At 44.0% G+C, this 20,887-nt stretch overlaps 1 protein-coding gene across 2 annotated transcripts in view; it reads left to right on the top strand.

The window, feature by feature from the left end:
• The window catches only part of MTUS1 (microtubule associated scaffold protein 1), a 131,498-nt gene that overhangs the window by 46,990 nt on the left and 63,621 nt on the right, over nucleotides 1–20,887 (top strand). For both annotated transcript variants that reach the window (XM_036011689.1, XM_028526646.2), the window contains 2 exons: nucleotides 49–244; nucleotides 20,503–20,664. In XM_036011689.1, coding sequence (XP_035867582.1) covers nucleotides 49–244; nucleotides 20,503–20,664 — 358 coding nt within the window. The remainder of the gene's footprint in view (nucleotides 1–48; nucleotides 245–20,502; nucleotides 20,665–20,887) is intronic.

Here is a 20,887-nt window from a genome sequence, read left to right as displayed (position 1 = left end):
TCGCTCGGGGAAGGTGTGATCTGAACTAACCTCCTATTTTCTTCGCAGGGTTCTGCTTCAAAAACTGCAACCCCCGGCGGCAGGAGTGCACCCAAGCCCGACTCCTCCAGTCTGAGGATAAAGCCTGGCCCGAAAGCCAAAGTGGGGCCTTCTGTTTCCTGCTTGAGGCACAACAGCAACAGCAGAAATCTCAGTTCTGATCGCACCTTATCTTACCAGAGGATCAGGCGTGTGTCCAGCTCTGGTAAGCGTGCAGTAATTCAGTTGTGCCTCATAGCAGTTTATGAGTTATTCCAGTGTAAAACCAGGCACGTCAGAAAGCAAGAGGCAGGTTTTGGTTTTAGAACTAATGCGTTCTGTCACTGAAGCATTTAGGAAGGAGGAAAAGAAGTCGAGAACACAGCCCCTGTATCTGAGCCTTGTAAAGGTTGGTTGGGGAGAGAAATATGTGCATAAGCCCACTTATTAGCAATTCCAAAGCGCACAGAGATACATATTCAGTCGTCTCCCTGTTATATATGAATCATTTCATTTTTAAGTTAAAAAAGTGGCTACGTGCTTAATAACACTTAATTATAGTTCTTATACTGTGCCCTCACCACAGTGTAAACAGACTAGGTTTCTTTATTTCTTTAATTTTGCTGCAAGATGTATCAGAAATTTTCAGGGACGTAGGAGTGACTAAAAAGTTGAACTTTTCTGATAGGAGCTTCTATTTCTATTGGTTTGTTATTTTAGCCATAGCAGTTTTAAAAGCATACTAGTTTTATGAAATTCGAGAGCTTCACACGTAGCTGTCGAGCGTCGCACTGACTTTGGCAGGTGTTACGGATTTCTGTGTTACACACGACAACAGGAAACGGAGAAGCCGGCCTGTCTCGCAGGGGCCAAGACCAGAAGCCAGCTGGCCGTTCCAGCTGACTGCGCATCCTCTGCAGGGAACACCCCTTATTTTATCAGGGAGCACCTTGAGCAAATTAAAGCCACGTCAGAAAGGGTTAGAAGTGAGTTCCCTTATAAAAGTAGTGACTACTAATGAACGGCCTTAAAAAAAAAAAAAGTGCCACGGGCATGATGTGTCCACACCCATGAGAACGTTTCACAGGCACGAGCAGAGCCAGCCAAGTCCCCGAGGCTGTCCTCACTCCCCACACCCTGGCGTGTGTGGGCTGCGTTTTCCAGTCCTGTCGGGAGACCTCCTGTGGGAGAACCCCATAGTGCGCGGCAGGGTTTTAGGGGTGACTTATTTAGATGCAGGCCAGGCATCCGGGTGCTGAGGTTCGGAGGCGCAGACCCAGGAACAGGTGTGGGCGGAGGAGGGAAGGTGAGCAGCACACTCATGGGAGAAACACAGAGGAGAAGCCGCAGATGTTCGGAGACATGAGGGTCCCTGTTTTGGATATGGCTGCAGTTGGGGAGCTGAGGCCTAAGGGAGATCAGAGCTTCGGTTCTTGGTGCTGCTGCTGTGGATAAGGCCCGTGGAGTTGGCCAGAGGTTGGGGAGCTCCATCCTGCTCAGGTATTAGGAGCGCCTGTGGCTTGGTGGCCTGGTGAGCCACTGCCATGGCAGCTGGCCCGTAGTGAGTGGCCCTGTGCTCCCAGGTCACTGTGGCACCAGGGAGCTACCTGGCGTGTCTGTTACCCTCCCTGGCCTGTGGCCTTAGCATCTGTGAGGCGTGAAGGCTGGAGATTGGAAGGCCCTGTCGACTTCTGTGGTCCTTTTTGTAGGGGCACTCTGGAGCTCCCTTGTTTTGTGAGTGGGGGCTACTGTTGGGCCACCCAATGCTCAAATCCCAGAAAAGATGAAGTGTGAGCACTTCATCTTTTAAGTTTTTAAGATGAAGACCAGTACCCAGATGTACAGAGGTGGGCAAAAGTAGGTTTACGCTGGTGAGTTTGCAAAACAGAATATATCCTTGTGTTATTAGTTATTTATTATTATTTATTATTATTAACCTGCCTTCACCCACCTGTATTTTAAAAGATGGGATTCTTTTATGTAGGTGATCGGTCTCACCAAAGAATGAATCATTTTTTAAAAAGATTTTATTTATTTATTTTTAGAGAGGGGGGGAGGGAGGGAGAAAGAGAGGGAAGGAAGCATGGATTGTTGCCTCTTGCGTGCCATCAACTGGGGACCTGGCTTGCAGCACAGGCATGTGCCCTGACTGGGAACTGAACAGGCAACCTTTCAGTTTACAGGCTGGCACTCAACCCACTGAGCCACACCAGCCTGGGCCAAATCAGTTTTTAAAGTCCGTTTACTGTATAGTGCATAATGTCATTTCTGTAAAGAGGGAAAAGTTGGTCTGTTTAGTCTTCATGAAAAGACAGGGAAGTTTATTAAGCTCTTACTAACCTGGGTAAACAAGCTTGACAACTAAGTTATACATTCAGAGTTTTCAATCTGAGTTAAAACTAAATTATATTTTACTTGGTGGTTTTCCATGTATAAACGGGAAAAAAAAAATATGTGACCAGAAGCTTTATGGGTGGGCGTTGAAAGACTTGATTATGCTGTGTTAAGTTTTCGAAAAGTTAACAGCAACTAACTTGTTTGGATGCTGGCAAGACATTGAGAGGTGTTTGTTGTAGCGGGCAGGAAACCTAATCACCACAGAGTTAAAAGTGGAACAGAAATCAGGGAGCAGAAACAATGTGCCTTCAGAGCATTGCGAGCATGTTGCCATTTACTGTACAATGACGAGCTTGTGTATTAGAAATTGAAACCAAATGGATATCCTCTGTGCTCATACCAAGTTACTCCGCTGAAAGGTAAGCAGCAGGAATGTTCCAGCCAGCCCGGGGTTTTCAATAAATTCTTTCAGAGAACTAAGTAGAAAGCCAGACCCGGAGTTCAAATAGCCATTGGCTTGAAGCTGTAAAGCGAGTATGAGAAAGAATTGTAACTGTGCCCAGTGGAGTGCTTCCATTTCCCCAGACCTGGAAATTTCTATAAAGCCAGACAGATGATGGGCACACCCAAAGTACCTTTGCTTCTTTGAGGCATGCGTGTGTTTTAAGCCACTCAAATAAACCGAGATAGTGGGGAAAACTATTTCTGACGAGGGTTGTAACGCCCAGGATAGCAGCTCACCCTTATCAAATGCTTACGAGTTTCAGGCTGTCTCTCAGTCATGTCACCTGCCAGTTCATTTCACCCGCACGGTGGTTTTGTGAGGCGCGCCCCCATTTTACAGGTGAGAAGACCTTCACTGAGGAGTTGGTTCGTCCAGGTTGTGCAGCTGGGAAGGGGCAGAGGTGGGATTCAGACCAGGTGGGGGACCCTGTGCTTGTGCTCTTCACCTTTACCTCATTGTCTCCTGAAACACTTCCAGGGTGACCATGAGTTTCGGTGAATTAAAATTCCTGTGCTCAGCTGAAGGGTCTGGAAACTGTGGCATTCCTCTTTTCAGGCCTAAATCTGTTTACCACGATATCAGTGATTTTTACATGGTTAATGTCTGTTACTGTGGCTGCGTAAGGGACTGCAGGCATGTCCAGTGTCCCGCCTGTCCCCACTCCCAGGGCAGTACCAGTTCCTGGCGGGTTGTGGATTACAGAAGTGTGCGTTCCTCCAGGCAGACATGTAATTGCCCTCCCAGGGACCAGCCGGAGTCAGGCAGGATGACAGAGCTCGTGCAGAATGCACCACCTTCCCTGTGGGCCCGTCACCCTGCCCCGGGAGGGCAGGGGCGTGTTTATGCAGCAACCTTGGAGCATCGCAATGCAACGTGGAAGGGGCGTGGAAGGGGCCCCTGCGTGCTTTAGGACTCAGGGGGAAAAGAAGAATGCTCAGGGGCGCGCCGGATTGCATCAGAGCCTGCAGAAAGACCTCGTGAAAGAAACGGGCTTTGGTTTTGTTCTACAGAAAGAGAAACAACATTTCAAAAGTGTCCCTTTGCTTTAGTTCAGTTTATTGTGGGTTAATAAGATAAATTCCTCCCCGACCAACAGTACAGCCCAAACTTGTAATGACTTGCCTGTCCTGTAGGTTTCTTTTCTTACTGCTTTTGTAAACAGGTTTTTTTTTTGTTTTGTTTTGTTTTTTGGTGTATATTTAGTGTTAAAGGGAATTTAAAATCTTTTCCATTTATTTTGTGTCATTTTAGACTTTTTCAGGCAAGAGTTTGAGAGAGATAGCAAGCAAAATTATGGAACATTTATCCACGTGCTTGCATAAATTTATTATTAAAAACTGGAAATTATCACCTAATACTTATTCTAAACACTAACGTTAATGTGTTGCTCATAGGTGTTTCTATACTTACATATAATTAAAACACTTCTTAAAGAATATATCTTAAGGTTTCTTTCCATAAAAAATAATAGTGATAACACATTTTGAGTGCTGGTGAGATGCCAAGCCCTATTCCAAACTTTCTATATGTATAATTTTATTTACTTCTTATAGCTTCTGAAGTATAGATACTATGATTATCCCTGCTCTACAAATGAAGAATTTGAGGTTTTGAAAGCTTCAGTGACTTGCCCCAAGTTACCCAGTCACTCACTGGTGGGGACAGGGAACTGACCGGGCAGTCTGGCCCGGGTCTCTGCTCTCAGCCTCCATCACACATGGGCGCAGCCTCGGCACCCTCCCTGGTTCCCTGAGCTCTTGAGCGCCTGGTGTGCTGGAAGCGTGGAGAGCGCTGGGAAGGAGGAGTGCACAGAGGAGACAGATTCTTGCCCTCGCAGAGCTTGAATTCTAGTAAGGTGAGTCAGAACACAAACTAGGACGTTTACTGTGTGAGGTGAAGATGAGAGATGAGAAGGAAAACAAAGCGGTGGAGGGAGTTGGGTTTTTAAACAGGGCAGTCAAAAAGGGCCTCGAGGAGCAGGCGATGTTTGAGTCAGCACGTGCAGGAGGAGAAGGAGGGAAACACTTGGGTAGCAGATGGAAGGACTTTGTAGGCGGATGGAACAGCAAGTGCAAAGTCCAGGTGAGGCGGTATGGGCAGTGCCCTCGGAATACTGAGCTGCCCAGCGTGTGGGCTGCGGGCTGGGGCTGGGGGTCGGGGGGAGGCCTACGGAGCAACACCTTGTAGGCACGTGGTAGACAAGTGTCTTTTCTTCTGTTCCCTCCTAACGTCATCACTGTAAACTCTCGATCATTTTGCAGGCATTCCACTCAATTCTGGTTGGGCAAGTAATTCTGGGGAAGACTGCCTTATGGAATGACTCAAATGATGTCATTATGCAGTCTTTCATATTTTCCCATTCAAGAAATGTTTTGCGTGCTTCCTGTGTGCTGGGCAGTCAATGAGGTTCCAAGGATACAAGCATGTTTAATGCCCTTTCAGTGAGCTCACTGGTTGGAAGGTGAGGTGAAAATGGGGTGTTTAAGCAAATCACTTGAATGCACAGTCTTCACTTTTCAAACCCCAGCTGAGCTGTCCTGGCCTCTGTGATACCTGGCACTTATTATTCTGCCCTGAAATTATTTTCTTACACGTCTGTCTCCTACAAAACTGTGAGATTCACAAAGATGAAGTCCAGGCCTCAGTTATTTTTATATCCCCAGTGCTCAACACAGTGTACCTATTATGCAACAGGTGTTGAAGAATGTTGCCTGACTTGATCTGAGTGGCGACTTGCATGGAGTGCTGTGTGCTCACCGTCAAGGGCACACCACCGCTAACCCAGCCCGAGGGGACACCGGAGGAGACCAGTGACGTTTGAACCGGCCTTGGAATGTTCCCGTAGGAGTCTGCTAGGCAGGGGAGGTTGCTGGCATTCCCAGCGGTGCTCAGGTAGAGCTATGCGAGGGTATGGTGTGTTTGGGGAGAGTCAGCATGCCTTGGTGTGTTGGGGTAAGTGATAGGTGAGCCCCAAGGGAGGTTAAGGCAGACCAGTTCTAATAGTCTGGACACAAACTGGTGAGAATCAGACCAGTATTTGGGAATCGAGTGCAGAGTGAAAATTAGTACAAATGTTTTGAAGGAAGAGGTAGTCTGGCAGGCTCCGTTGGTGGTGAAGTAGTCCTAGGTGTCTCCTCAGCTTTCTTGTCCCAGTGGCCATGAAGCAAAATAGGTTTTTCCTGGTAGAGTGTCAAGAAGAGGCAGTCAGGAGAATGATAGTTTTAGTGTAGGTCACGTTCAGTGGCACAGACTGAAGCCTGAGAAGCAGCGCAAAGGGCTGTGGGTGTGCTGGAGGTTTGACACAGTGGAAATGTGTGCAGGGGAAGCATGCCTCTGGGAGAAGAGCAGACGAAGGCAGGAGCAACAGGGGTGGCTGACGACCAGGCAGTGCCAGCATCTGCACGGGCCCAGTGCACAGGTAACTAACTACAGAAGGGAGCCCTGGCCGGGTGGCTCAGTTGGTTGGAGCAACCCAAAAGGTTGCAGGTTTAATTCCCAAGTAGGGCACATGCCTGGGTTGTGGGTTCAATTCCAGCTCAGGACACATATGATGGGTGACTGATGCATCTTTCTCTTACATCGATGTTTCTCTCTCTCTCTCTCTCTCTTTCTCCTCGTCCTCTTTCTCTTTCTTTCTCTTTCTCTTTCTCTTCAGACTTTTTCTCTCTCTCCTCTTTCTTTCCCCTTCCACTCTCCCTAAAATTAATGAACGTGTCCTCAGGTAAGGATTAAAGACAATTAAAAATGAAGAAGAGAACGTAGCAGTGTATAGACGTAGATCCAGTTGGAGATTCAAGAGGAGTTTTAAGAGCCAAGGTTCAGAGTAGCCGCTGCGGATAACAGGCCGGGCAGCTTCATCTCTCTCATACCTTCCAACTGACTTTCCTGTTTGAGTTCGCGCAAATGTTATTGATTTGCTTACTTTTGTAATCTTCGTCAAGGACATGAACTTGAGGTGATCAATTCTGAGTTTCGATGACCTCATTGTTCAAAGCTGCCGTTCGTAAACCTGAGCTTCTAATGAGCCGGGAGGCTCCCCGAGTGCCTTTTTCGTTCTTATTAGGAATTCTCCGGCTGAGTGCCAGGTGAGCTTGTTCACAGCCAGTCAGTACATTTGCTGATGAACAAACGAACGGATGAAGATCCTTGTTCATCTTTGTCTGGTAGCTCGGGACAGGAGGCGGCCCCTCTACATGTTTGGCTTATTACACCCGCGGTCGTGGGACTCGAGTTCCCAGGCCTGTGACCGCAGGAGTCACTCTTGTTCAGTCTCCGCCTGTAGTAGCAGACGTCTCGCGTGGACGCACTTGCAGAGGCAGCTGCTGACGGCATCACCACGCACACTCCGCTGCTGGCAGTGAAAGTCGTCATGAGAGCCTTGCTTTATGGGGTGCTCTCGCTGCTGTGTCAGATCGCCGCCCTCCTGAGCCTTGCTCTGTTTTCGCTGTGACTCGCTTGCACTGTTATGACTTGATCTTTCAAGTTCACTCTTGAATTTAAGCAGATGGCGATGGTCACGCAGAGTCCAGTTTCTTGTGCCCTGCTCGTGTGGCACTGCCTTCGCTAACTCGTGAATGTGGAGTAGCAAAGTCGGATTTCGCAATCTGGAAATGTGGAGTGTTACGGGAGTGTTATGTACTGGAAGAGAATTCATTCACTTAGCAGTTCGATAGTGTGTCCTGTGGGAGTCATACTACAGACCCTTATGGATTGTACGACGTGGTTGCTGCCCGCAAGGTGTTATCAGCTAAAAAGGGGAGATGATGAGTTTGCCCTTTATCACACATTTCCTTATACTAAAAGAAAAAAAAAACCTGTAGGGTTTCATTAGAAAGTAGATTCCCAATACCAGTTCACTTCAATTCTTCCTTGCTATAATATACGCAATTCTAGAACATAAGGACCAGTCTTAGTTTAGTGTTGATGCTTTCTGCCGTGTAATCTTTGCCGCTGAGACCCCAGAAGGAAAAATCAGAAGGATACATGTAGGTCGGGGTATTTTTCAGGACTTGGCTGGTGCACTGGGAGGTAGAAAGGAGGAGGCCGTTAGGGTTCAGAGTTCAGAACGTAAAGACTGAGGAAGTCAGTGCACATGCGTGGAGGAAATACGGAGGAGGGCAGGCGGGCAATTCAAACACACCCACACTGGTGTTCTGGCAGTCAACCAAAAGACGAGGTCCAGACGGTAAAAAGAAAAAAATAGTTTAGCCTTAATGTTGTCGACACCAAATGGTTTTTAACTTCATAATTTATAACTATTCCGTGCTTTTCTTTCTGCATATCCTCACACACATCTGCTTACACAAATTAATGGGGACAAACCATTCCTAGTATTTTGGAGACCCCATACTTAACTGTCAGTAGGCACGTAATTAGTTGATGAAATTATCTTTTTCATTTAAAAGATATGGTACTGCCCTGGCTGGGGTAGCTCAGTGGATTGAACGTGGGCCTGCAAACCAAAGGGTCGCCGGTTTGATTCCCAGTCAGAGCACATGCCTGGGTTGCAGGCCAGGCCCCCAGTAGGGGGCATGTGAGAGTCAACCACACATTGATGTTTCTCTCCCTCTCCTTCTCTTCCCCCTTCTCTAAAAATAAATAAATAAACTCTTAAAAAAATAAAAAATAAAAGGTATAGTACCTATTCTCCTCAATTCTTAAATTCTTATGTCTTCTTAGTTACATGATTTTAAATGACTGTGTTATATTTCATCATCTGAATGTGCTATGATTTACTTCTTCAGACTTTTTTAAACATTGGGTGGTTTCCAGTACTTTTTGGTACTATATTAAACAACTCTATTCAGAAGAACTTTGTAATAAGTACATAGCTGGCCAGATAAGTACCTCGGATACATTCCTTTTGGCGGAATCAGAGGGTGTAGCATTTTACGGCTTTTGACGCGCCTCGCCAAACTGGCCTTCAGAAGCAGCAACAGTCTGTGCTCTGCTCGGAGTGTGCGAGTGCTTCCCAGCACCTATATAAAAATTCCGACACTGCTAACACTCTTGCCAAGTATTCACTCTTTGGGAAAGTACAAAATGGCGTCTTATTTTAATTGGAAGATACTATAGTTTCATTTGGAATATACACAAATAATTATTGAATAAATGTAAGTTCTGTGGTCAGAGTGCTAAGGGAGAGAAGTTATACTCTGGCGGGAAAGACAGATCGTGTACACAGAAATAAACATAGTGTGTATAGGGAGTTTGATAGTGTAGAGTTCTAAAGAGAGATGAAAAGTATTAATACTAAGAAAGGGATCTGAACTGTGGGTGGGGAGCGCTATATGAGAGGAGAGAGAGGGGGTACAATTTTATCTCATGCAGCCAGGGATAGGTGGCTTTTGAGTCAAGGCTCAAGGGAGCCAGCCGTGTGAACCATGCGGAAGACAGCCATACCAGCCTCAGTGGGAAGACCCCGAGGTTGAGGCTGACTTGTGTGCGCTGGAAAGAGCAAGGGCTGGGGGAAGGAAAAGTGAAATGAGAGAGGTTTGACAGGCTGCAGAGAGCCAGAGCAGGTACAGTCTCAAAAGTCAGAAGGACTTGGGTTTTTAACCACAGCGACTTACATTTTAACAGGATCACTCAGACAGCGGAGCGGAGGATACACTGAGTCGGGGCGAGCACAGGATCAGGGAGGAGGCACTGCTGCAACCGTGGCGGGAGAGCGTGGCTTCTTTGACCAGGGTTGCGGCAGTGGGGGTGGCCAGATTCCAGATTTGCATGTTGAAGGTGAAGCCGACAGGATTTGCCTGGACAAGAGGCGGGGGTGAGAGCAGCAGAGAGGAGTTGGAGACAACTCTACATGTTCTGCCGTGAGCAGCGGAAGGACAGCGTTGCCGTTTACTGAGGCGGGGATGGATGGTGGAGGCACGTGTTGGAAGGTGGACGTCAGCAACTCAGTTACAGAGACAGTAAGTTGTGTAATGGATATAGAAGTGACGGTACAGAGAAGAAAGTTGGATAGGCAAGTCTAGAGTACGTAGGAGAAGTCTTCTCTAGGGATATAAATTTGGGACTCATCAACTTTTAGATGGTATTTAAAGCCGCTAGAGGGATGACATCGCCAGAGTAAGTGTAGAAAGGGAACACATCAAGAGCACCCCTGGGGACCTCCCTCAAGTCCTACAAGGGCCCTGTGGGGTACTCCTAAGCTTTAAAGGGCCAGGGAGACAGGAAGAATTACAAAGGAGACGAGGAAGAGCAGCCAGGAAGGTAGGAGGGAAGGCAGTCGGAAGCGGTGTTCTGGGAGCCAAGGAAAGTGCGTGTTTCAGTGGGAAGGAAGAAACCAGCTGCACTGAATGCTGTTGACAGGGGAATGTGGTGGTTAAGAACTATTTTTTTATTTCATTTTTCAATTACAGTTGACATTCATAGTTTCAAGTATACAGCATAGTGATTAGACAATAATATACTTCACAAGGTGTTCCCCCTGGTATTTCCAGCACCCACCCGGCACCATGCATAGTTACTACAATATTATTAACTGTATTCCCTGTGCTGTACTTTGCATCACCTTTTCCATCCTGCTCCCAGTCCACCTCCCCGCCGGCGACCATCAGTCTGCTGTCTGTGTCTGCGAGTCTCTTTCTGTTTTGCTTGTTTAGTTTGTTCTTTAGATTCCACACATAAGTGAAATCATATGGTATTTGTCTTCTCTGTCTGACTTATTTTACTTAGCATAATACTGCCTAGGTCCATCCATGGCATCACCCATGGGAAGATTTCATTGAGGACACAATGTGGTGTAAAGCCAGAAGGTCGTGTGTTTATGTCACAGGAAGTCCTAGAGGTAGGCACTTCCAGATTTGCTGGTTCGATAATGCCATCTTTCGGTCCTTCCACCCCTCCTGCCCCAGCGTGCTGCTTGTGTCAGTGACATTTCAGTTAAAATATGGTCGCCGAGAGTTCCAGGTGTTAGGTCCTCCTGCTGCTGCACACAAAGGCTGGAAGTGATGGACCGCGGCCCAGATAAGAGCTTCTTCCTGGCCTGCCTGTCCACGTTTATGGGGGCGGGGGATTGCTCAGCACCTAGCCCCCCAGCGCCCTTCTCTCCAAGCCCCGTCGGTACGGATGTGGTCACAAGGTCACCCCCGACTAGGAGAAAGGTTGGGAGCACAAGTCTTTGGCTTTTTAAACCTTTCTGTAGAATGTGAGCGATGGAAATGGGGATTGGGAATGGCAGTTAGGGAGCCAGGGAAGACGTTAGATACCATCAGGTTAAATTTTTCTTAAGTCTTGGCTACTTGTATTTACCCTTGGGCTTAGAGCTTTTGCTCACTTATATTTTAGGACATGTCATTGATTCTTTTTTGTTGGCTTGACCTTGTCTGTTGCCCTTTGTCCTATATTTTACTTTATGCCTTTTTATTTTGTATATGGTGTTATTTTTTTAAATTTTGCATTTTTACGTTGTCAAATACATCTTTTACTTTACTATTTCCTTTGTGTTTGTGCTTTACAAGACCTTCTCTCCTAAAAAGGAAGATTGATCTATATTTAATTATTATGGTAAATTTATATGGTTTTGTTTTAACCCCTCATTAGCCCAATTTTTTTTTGATGGTTTGAACTGGCAGTTAATATTTAAATGTCACTTACTAGGTGCCAGGTGCTGTTCTAAGCATTTTAAAAAGGCAAACTCATTTAACTCTTCCAAGATCCTGTGACGGTAAGTACCACTCTGATCACTCACCCCCATTCCTCCATATGAGGGAACAGAGGTTCAGGGGGTGCAGGAGCCTGTTCACAGCCAGCACGCGGTGGGGCCTGGCACTAGAGTTTTGACTTTGCATCGCTGTACCATGCTGCCTCTCCAATTTTAACTTTTTTTTTAAGATTTTATTTATTTATTTTTAGAGAGGGAAGGGAAGGAGAAGGAGAAAGAGAAAGAGAGAGAAACATCAATGTGCGGTTGCTGGGGGCCATGGCCTACAACCCAGGCATGTACCCTGACTGGGAATCGAACCTGCAACACTTTGGTTCGCAGCCCGCACTCAATCCACTGAGCTACGCCAGCCAGGGCTTAATTTTAACTTTTTAAAATTCAAATATCTTAATACCACAGACGTCTTCACTGGTTTGAAATACCCCCCTTATCCTGTTCTGAATTTTTATATTTCTGAGACTTATATACCCGTTTACTAGTCTGTCAATATAGATTTATGTTAGTGATAAACATTTACTGTTTTATAATACCCTGTAATGACTAGTAGCACAAGTTCTTTCACCTAATTTTTAAACTTTTTTTTTACTGTGGTAAGATAGACATTACATAAAATTTACCATTTTAACCTTTTTTAAGTGTGCAGTTCAGTGGTATTGGAGTAAATTCATGTTACTGTGCAAGTATCACCAGCATTGCATCTCTAGAACTTCTCATCTTCCCAACTGAATCCCTGTGCCCATCCCCATCCTCTTAACTCCCTATCTTCCCATCCTCTCTTTCAGCCCCTGACAACCACAGTTCCTTCTATCTCCATGACTTTGACTGCTCTAGGACTATCATATAAGGAGAATTGTGCAATATTTTTCTTTTTGTGATTGGCATATTTCACTAACCATAATATTTTCAAGGTTCATTCCTCATTGTAGTATGTGTCAGAATTTCCTTGCCTTTTAAGGCTGATTATAATTTCATTGTACTACCCTGGCCCGTGTGGCTCCGTTGGATGGAGCATCATCCTGTAAACAGACAAGTCTGGGGTTCGGGTTTGGCTCAGGACACATTCCTGGGATGAGAGTTTGGTCCCTGATTGTTCAGGGCATGTAGGGCGGCATCTGATTGATGTTTCCTCTGGCATTGATGTTTCTTTCTCTTTCCCCCCTCCCTGCCACTACCCCCCCCCCCCACATCCCTTCCCCTCTCTCTAAAATCAGTAAGCATGTCCTCAAGTGAGGACTAAAAAAATTCATTGTATGTATGTGCCACCATATGTTTATCTATTCACATGTCATTGAGCACTTGGGTTGCCTCCCTGTTTTGGCTGCTGTGAATGATACTATGAGACGTAGATACACAAGTATCTCTTGAGGATCCTGCTTGCGCTTCTTTTGGGTTTATACCCGAAGGGGACTTGCTGGGTCACATGGTAGTTCTAGTTTTGACTTTTTGAGGAACCACCCTCCCATTTTCATGGACTCAGACCATTTTACTTTTCTGTCAGCAAAGCACAGTTTCAGTTTTTCCAAATCCTCCCGGATACGTGTTACTTTCTGTCTTGTTTTTGCAATAGCCATCCCGATAGGTGTGATGTGGTTGTGGTTTGCATTTCCCTGATGACTAGTGGTGTTGAGCATCTTTTCATGTGCTTGTTGGCTATCGTATATCCCCTTCGGAGAAAAGGTCTGTTCAAGTCTTTTGCCCATTTAAAAAATCAGATTTTTTTATTGTTGTTGAGTTGTAGTCTTTCTGATTATTTTTATGTTCCAGAAAATTTTGGCCACTCTGACTTGTTATGGACTAATTTAAGGCATTTAAAAAATTTCTCCCTGTGTCTATAAATAAGAAATGCTTTTAAATGAGAAGGGAGCTTTTTGCAAGAGGACAAAATGTTCTTTTATGAAATGTACTAGGAAATGACTTGCTCTTTGAATTTTATTAGGATTTTTATGGGTAATTTTTATTAAAAGATTCTTTTAAAAAATTCTTCCAGTTCTCCCTTTCAAAACAACCACATGTAGATTCAGAGTGGAATAGCATTCAACTGTTACATTAATTCAGGGAAGAATTAAACCTGTAGGTTCACTTATTCAAAACTTTAATGCTCTTCATTGTTAATATTTCTTCATAATACTAGCACTTTTGATATTTTATTCATAGAAATAGTGTGTGTGTTGCATGTACATGTCTGTGCGGATCACTACTTGGTGTTGCTAAAGCAAAGGATCTTTTTTCAGTTTTTCCTAGTACATTGGAAAACTGTTGTATATTATGTATTTTGTAAGCATAGTATCAGGTTTCTTTAAATAGTTGTTAGACAATACTATGCTACCATTGAAGAGAAAATTGTTAATACCTACGTTAGTGGTAATGAGAGAATTTGGTCCTTTTAGGTTGAGAGTGAATGTGCAGCCACAATTTTGAGTATGTATAATTTATTTCTTACATAATTCATTGTTGATTTTTTATCCCTTTGGGTAGATTCAGTTTAATTTATTATAGTAATTCCTAGTTACGGTAGATAATTATGCACAAGGTCACCTTCTCTATATAGTTGTGTTTAAAGAAGTCCACTTATAATTAAAGCTATAAACATATTCTCATTTTCTTCTGTAGTTTAACTGTATCTGTTTATTTGGCATTTTTTTGTACTGCTTCTACTAGTTTATGACCCTACCACTTGCATGCTTATTAATATTTATTATACTTCTATAACAGTATAATTTATATTTTAAACTATATAGGTCAGTAATATATGAATGACCTATATACTAATAGGTATACACTATTAGCGAACATTCACATATTACTGACCTCAGCAATCCCCTTTTTGCCCTCCAGTTAAAATGTGCACTGCCCTGGCTGGCATAGCTCAGTGGATTGAGCACGGGCTACGAACCAAAGTGTCGCAGGTTCGATTCCCAGTCAGGGCACATACCTGGGTTGCAGGCCATGACCCCCAGCAACTGCACATTGATGTTTCTCTCTCTCTCTCTCTATCTCCCTCCCTTCCCTTTCTCAAAAAATAAATAAGTAAAATTAAAAAAAAATGTGCACTGCCTCTAGCCCTGCCAGGTCCACCAGCCTCCTAAGTTGTTTCCCTGATTTCGAGCTCTTCCCTTCGGTCAGTTCTGCACACTGCGGCCACACGGTCAAGTTCTGGTGCAGAGGCTAGGAAATCTGCAGTGCAGCAGCCTCTCTGTCTTCCCTCCACACCCCACCGCCAACCACCGGGAAGGTCTAAAGTTTTTAGCCTGGAAGTCCGAGCCGTCTTCAGCTATCTGATGCCAACTGCAAAGTGTCTTCCTGTCCAGTCTCATTTTCTGTTTCTTCCCCAAGACACCTGTGCTCCTACTAAGTGACGCCAATCACAGAACAAATATTTCAGTGTGAAGACAGGCAATGTGTTCTCTAGTCTATCATTTTTACTGAAAATTTTTGGTAGTGATTTCTATAGTAAGATGTCAGGTGTTTCTAGCACCCTATGCATTTGTGCTTTGCTATTACTTGCAATTATCTTACTATTATGCAGATTTCTATAAAGATAATCTGTGTCTTCTAGTATAGGTAATAGAGGTGTCAGTTTAAAAAAACGGTAATTAAAACATCTTCAAAACCCATGAATTATACTAAATATAAAAAAGCAGCAAGTCATTTTTTTCAGTGCTGAATAGCCTCGTGAAAAATACACTAATGCTGAATTCATTCTTGTCTTGCTGAGGGTTCCGAGACGAGAATCTGCTTTGACTGGTAGGTGTTTCTGTGGTTTTGGAACCCTCTCACATTACCGTGTGTTTTGTGGGCTGTGTGGGACCCACCCTGTTTCCGAGGCCTTTCCTTAAAGAGTGGAGGAGGCCAAAAGGAGAATGCCGGTGAAGTTCCTGGGAGCTTTCTCCTGGAGAATGAGTCATCTGTAAGCGTCAGAACAAAGGAGTTCCATTTAGAAGTTCATTCTTTAGCTTTAGTTTCTAGTCCTAGGAAACACGCCATTATAGTACCATAAAGAATTTTCCAGAAGTGAAGTGGCTATTGTCATCATAGTCATATACTGTAAAAACATCAGTGTGAGTTACTGGTTTTTTAAGTCTTTTTTTTTCCCCTTAGTAAAATGAAAAGAATGAAAAAAATACCTAATGCTTACAGATGTGTGGGAATAAAAATAATTATTAGAGTCTACTTACTTTAATTATTCATCCAATTTATGCTTCCTTGTTTTCTTTATCTGTTTTGTCTTGAGCATCTTTATTCGATTAAATATTTAATCCCATGACTTTAATAATATCTCTTCATTTTTATTCTAAAAGAATGCTGCTTGTGGTGAGAGAATTCACGTGGAGGAATGAAGTGTGGAGGGGACAGTCCCCATTCCTGCTTCTTCCCTTCTCTTTGCCTCCATCTCCCAGTAGACTGTGTCCTGTGAGAGATAAAACTCTGGTATATTCTTCTGGACGTTTTCAATATATAGCTAACTGTAAACTTATAAAATAGGACAATATTAACAGTATACTTTTTTCACTGAATAAAGCTTTCTGTTGGATTTTTTGTTTTGTAAGATATTTCTTAAAGATTTTTTGAGGGGGGCTGAGTACTGTCCATTGAATTGGATTTCCCAAGGTGGTCATCTGAGCAGATTGCTTGTTTGATGAAGGCATGATTCAAACCCAGGGGGCTCTCTGGGTTGCCATGTAAGGCAAAGGGTGAATGTTACTCATCCCATATTTTCCCTGGACAAGAGATGGTCATGATGATAGAATCAAATCAGTTCTCTATATGTGAGTTTATGCTAAAGGCATGGACTTAAACCACTAAGGTAGACCTTAACCTTTGTGGGTCACGTCTGGGATAAATTACATGATATGACATAAGCTGATAGACATCACCTTTTCAGGCCTGTCCGTCAGAGCAGTCCTGTGTCGACTTCATCCTTTTAGAGTCTGGTGCTCGGGTTGCTCACAGTCTCTCAGCCCGATATGGACAGGTCTTACCTTACTGTTGTTCACGATGTCCATGTCTTACTGCTGCCGTATGTGAAGTCTGCTTACAGCTGCTTTACAACGTGGCCACTAAGGTCAATGTTAGGGCTGTTGGTGAAACAGTTCCATACCTTGCTGTAGCCTCAGTGTTTTCATCATTGCACCCTTAGAATGCCCTGGTGAGAGGAGGTGGTGCTCCAGGCAGCCTCTGCACTTGGTACCTCTTCCCATGACCGTGACCTTGATGCTGCAGTTTTGGGACACAGTAGGGGGAACTGGGCTGGTGGAAGTGGCCTGTATTCCAGGCCTCAGTGTCACTGGTTAGGTATGTGACTTCACTAGGCCATTTCAGTGCCTCAGTAGTTTTCTCATCTATAAACTGGGGATAGTAATAGTAATGCGCTGTTAGGATTATTCTGAGTTTCAAGGGGCTCATCCTTTGGTAAAGTCAGCTTTATTCAGTACGTTCTGTGCCTAATGGTCAGGAGAATAAGCAATGGTAGAGCGGGCAAGACTTGGCTGGGACTGCAAATTGCCATTCAGTGGGGGTGCACGGTGTGGGAGGGGCGACAGTGTGACTTGGCGGGCCAGAGGAGTGATCGCTGCGCTTGAGGGAAAGCTTATTTCTGGTGGCAGCGTGTGTGCTGGGCTCTAAGGGGGCGCTGGTCTGCAGCGACCCTGAGGCACGCTGAGGAACGCCTGTAGACCCCCGGTGCCGTCAGAAACAGAGCTGTGAAACGCCCCTTTCTGAGAAATAAGTTGGTTTTCCAAACTTGTTCAGTCTTGGTTGCATGTGGCAGTGGCCCCAAAATTTTCATCTGTAACTTGCCCAGCCTTGTTCACTGGTTTCGGTGATGATGACTCATCAGAATGGTTTTGCTGAAAGGGGAGCAATTTGGTGAATTTATATTTAAAAAAAATCTGTGTTTCTATACCTCCCAAAAGCAAGTAAAACTTGTGGCTAACTGTACATTGAAGAATCTTATGGATATTTGAATATCTAGTATGTGCTAATTATAATAAGGAATGTAAAGAAAAATGTCTCCTTTTATTTAGCTAATAGACTAAAGAGTCTGTTAATATTAATGAAGGACAAATAAACTTGGTTAAGTTTTAAAGCTTTAACGTAGATAATGAGAGAAGACAATATGATTTCAAAAATTTTTTACTCTTGCCTTTAAAAGAAATTTTAATAGCTTTATTACTATCATTATCATAATTCTGCATTTATTTTTTCCCACTTGATTGAGATATAATTGATAGATAAATTTGTAAGATACATAAAGTGTATATTGTGATTGTATGTATGTGTATATTATGAAAGGTATGTATATATTGAATTAACACATCTATCTCACATATTTATCTTTTTTTGTGTGAGAACATTGAAGTTCTGCTCTCTTAGCATATTTCAGTGACATAATACAGTGTTACCAGCTATAGTTACCATGTTTTACTTTAGTGCCTCAGACCTTATGCATGCAATAGCTAACAGTTTGTACCTTTTACCTACTTCTCCCTATCTCCCCCACCTTTCTCTTGGCCTGAAAAGAAAAATTAATTAATTCAGCAAACATTTATTCAGTCTCAGTCTATGCTACACACTTTGCCAGGCCCCGAGGGACAGAATGGGATAAGGACCTCTTCCGGTTCTCAGGGACCGTAGAGGCCAGTCCAGAGACACATTGAAACAGATGCTGAGACAGAAGCAAGAATCAGTAGGGGCGTAAAGGGAGGTGTGGTGCATTGTACACAGAGGAGGGTGTCTCAGAAGGAAAGGCTTTTACAAAGAGGCCCCAGATTCTTGACAGTGCTTCTTACACTTCATGTGTATTTGAATCAACTGGGGATCTTGTTAAACTGGAGATTATGATCCATGGGTCTGGGGTGGGACTGCAAAAGAGTGGCAGCAATTGAAAAGAACCAGCAATTGGCTTTGTATTCAGCAGACAGAATAGAGGACTAGAATTGGGGTGCCCAGGCTTTTGGCGTCTCTTGGCCACACATTAAATACACTGCAACATGTAGTCACACAAAAAAAAAAAACCTCATGATGTTTTAAGTAAATTGAGGATTTTGTGTTGGGCCTCATTCGTAGCCACCCTGGGCCACATGCGGCCCACGGGCCACAGGTTGGACCCTGCTGGCAGATGGAAAGTAGGTCATTTCCCTCACAAAGATGGGCACAGCAGAGACTAGAGGGATGAGGGCATGGCAAAGCACGAGGGGGAAGAAGTTGGTAGACACCAACACTATGACTGCCTTTTATGTCTTTAAAATTAAATATTTGTTGAGAGATTAAAGCAATATCCTGTAGATAATGGGGAAGTGATGATTTGTAGATTGGGTCATGAACTTGGTGTTCATGTTCAGGAGATCCGTGTGAGGGAGTTGGGGAGGAGAGAAGGCCAGCACTTAAGGTGCCTAACGAGTGGTTTAGGCAAAAATAAGGGAGTGGGGAAGGACTGAGTGTTTGTAAGGGTTGGATGGAGACGAAGACCTCTTTGAAAAGAAATGGTGTTCCTCCACACTAGACTAGTAACATCCTGGTGTCAGAGAGACGAGCAGGGCGATTGGAGCAGAATGCACGCCCATATAAAAGGATAGCACAGGAGTGCGGCTGGAGACCGGTAGAACTTTAATATGGGTGAGTCCACATGTCAGGCCTAAGGAAATTAAGCTCCTTTTTCTCTATTAAAGTGAGATTTTTGTAGGTGAAACCAGTGGGACAAAGCAATGAGTGTTATTTCCTGGACTAATTACTCTGCTCACTATGGCGCCTTTAGTAATATGCGACACTATGGTTTCCATCTAAGGTCTTTTCACTTCTGCGGGAAACAAAGACGACTCCAGTGTTTTGAGGCTGGGGAAAAAGGAAAACTAGACTTAAAATTAGCATACACCGGTAGGAGGTTATCTAACTGTCCAGGTTGAAACATTCAGTGTGGAAGTGCAAGTGGCCTTGGGGTTCAGAAGGAGGATAGGGCTGCAGGTGAGCGTTTGAGATTAATCCACACAGGGCAGGGTTAAAGTGACTAAAACACTCTGCAAGAGAGATGGGTATAAAGAACGTTGAGTAAAGGCTTGAACTTGGGAAGTGCCCACGTTCAAGCAGCCAGTGTGAGGGAGTGTGATTTCAGAGATGCCAGGAAATGTGAAACATGTATATGTTGATAGGTGGGAACACTTTTGCTGCAAGAAAGACTTAGAAGTTCAAGTGGTGATCATTTAAGTTTGGAAAAATAAGGAGTTGGGATGTAAAAATAAGAGGAGCCATGGCCAGATAGCTCAGTTGGTTAGAGCATTGTCCTGGTACACTAAGGTTTCGGGTTCAATCCCTGGTCAGAACACATACAGGAATCAACCAATAAATGCATAAATAAGTGAAACAACAATCCCAAAGTTCTCTCTTGTTGCTCTCAAAAAAAAAAAAAAAAAAAAAAAAAAAAAGACAAGGAAAAAAGAATACTGCTAATATAGCACCACCTGGTGGTTAGACATTAGATATTTTTTGAAGTGTTTTTTGTTTTTTGTTTTTTTAAGTCAAATTGATTTTTTTCCTTCCTGTTTGGTTGTTTTAAATGTTTTATCTATTTTTAAAAACATGGTAGCCTAGTGCATGAATGAACTTGTTTGTTTACTTCTCAATCAACAGTATGGGGGAGAGAAGTCACATCAGTTTGCTTATTCTTTGATTTCAGCTTTGCCAAAAGCTTGTGTCTCACGTGGCCCTTTCCGATCTGTCACTGTATCACAGAAGGCATGAGTTAGTTACTCGAGGTTACCTGGTAACAGCCACCCTGCGTGCCTCGCCGTCATCCCTGCTCTTCTGCTTCTGCTATGTCAAAAATAGCTAAGTCTGGGTGAAGTCTTCATCCGACGTTCTAGGATTCTGAGTATTCATTTTTTATTTTCACTCAGTTCTTAGTGTAGGAGTTTGAGTTTACAAGCTTACAACTTTTGAAATAAATAGCAGTAGAACTTTTTTTTTTTTACCCCTCAAGGAAAACCTGCGTCTTTGAAAACTACACAGCCGTCTTGGGTGAGTGTGCCTAGACCACTACCCAAAGCCAATGCGTCCTTGAAGAGTTCTGCGCTCCGGCGGACGGGAAGCCCCTCCTCTGCGGCCAGCACCCACAGCGATCTGAACGCCTACAGCAATAATTGTGAGTCGGTCGCCTGTCCGCCTTTGGGGGTTGTTGCAACTGTGGTTGTATGAAAACTAGCGTACCGCTTATCATTATCAGAATTTTCGATTCTGTGATTTACAGGAACGTATGTATACTGTTTCTTCCTCTCCCCGCTGTTTTTTTTGCTTTTTTGCTCTGAAAGTTTGGCTGGAAAAATATTCTTTCAATGATACTTTTGAAGAGTGTGCAGTCATCTGAA

Source organism: Phyllostomus discolor, chromosome 11, assembly GCF_004126475.2.
Source record: "Phyllostomus discolor isolate MPI-MPIP mPhyDis1 chromosome 11, mPhyDis1.pri.v3, whole genome shotgun sequence".
Taxonomy (NCBI): Eukaryota; Metazoa; Chordata; class Mammalia; order Chiroptera; family Phyllostomidae; genus Phyllostomus; species Phyllostomus discolor.
The sequence above is the reverse complement of the archived record's forward strand: the minus strand, read 5'-3'. Positions and strand labels throughout refer to the sequence as shown.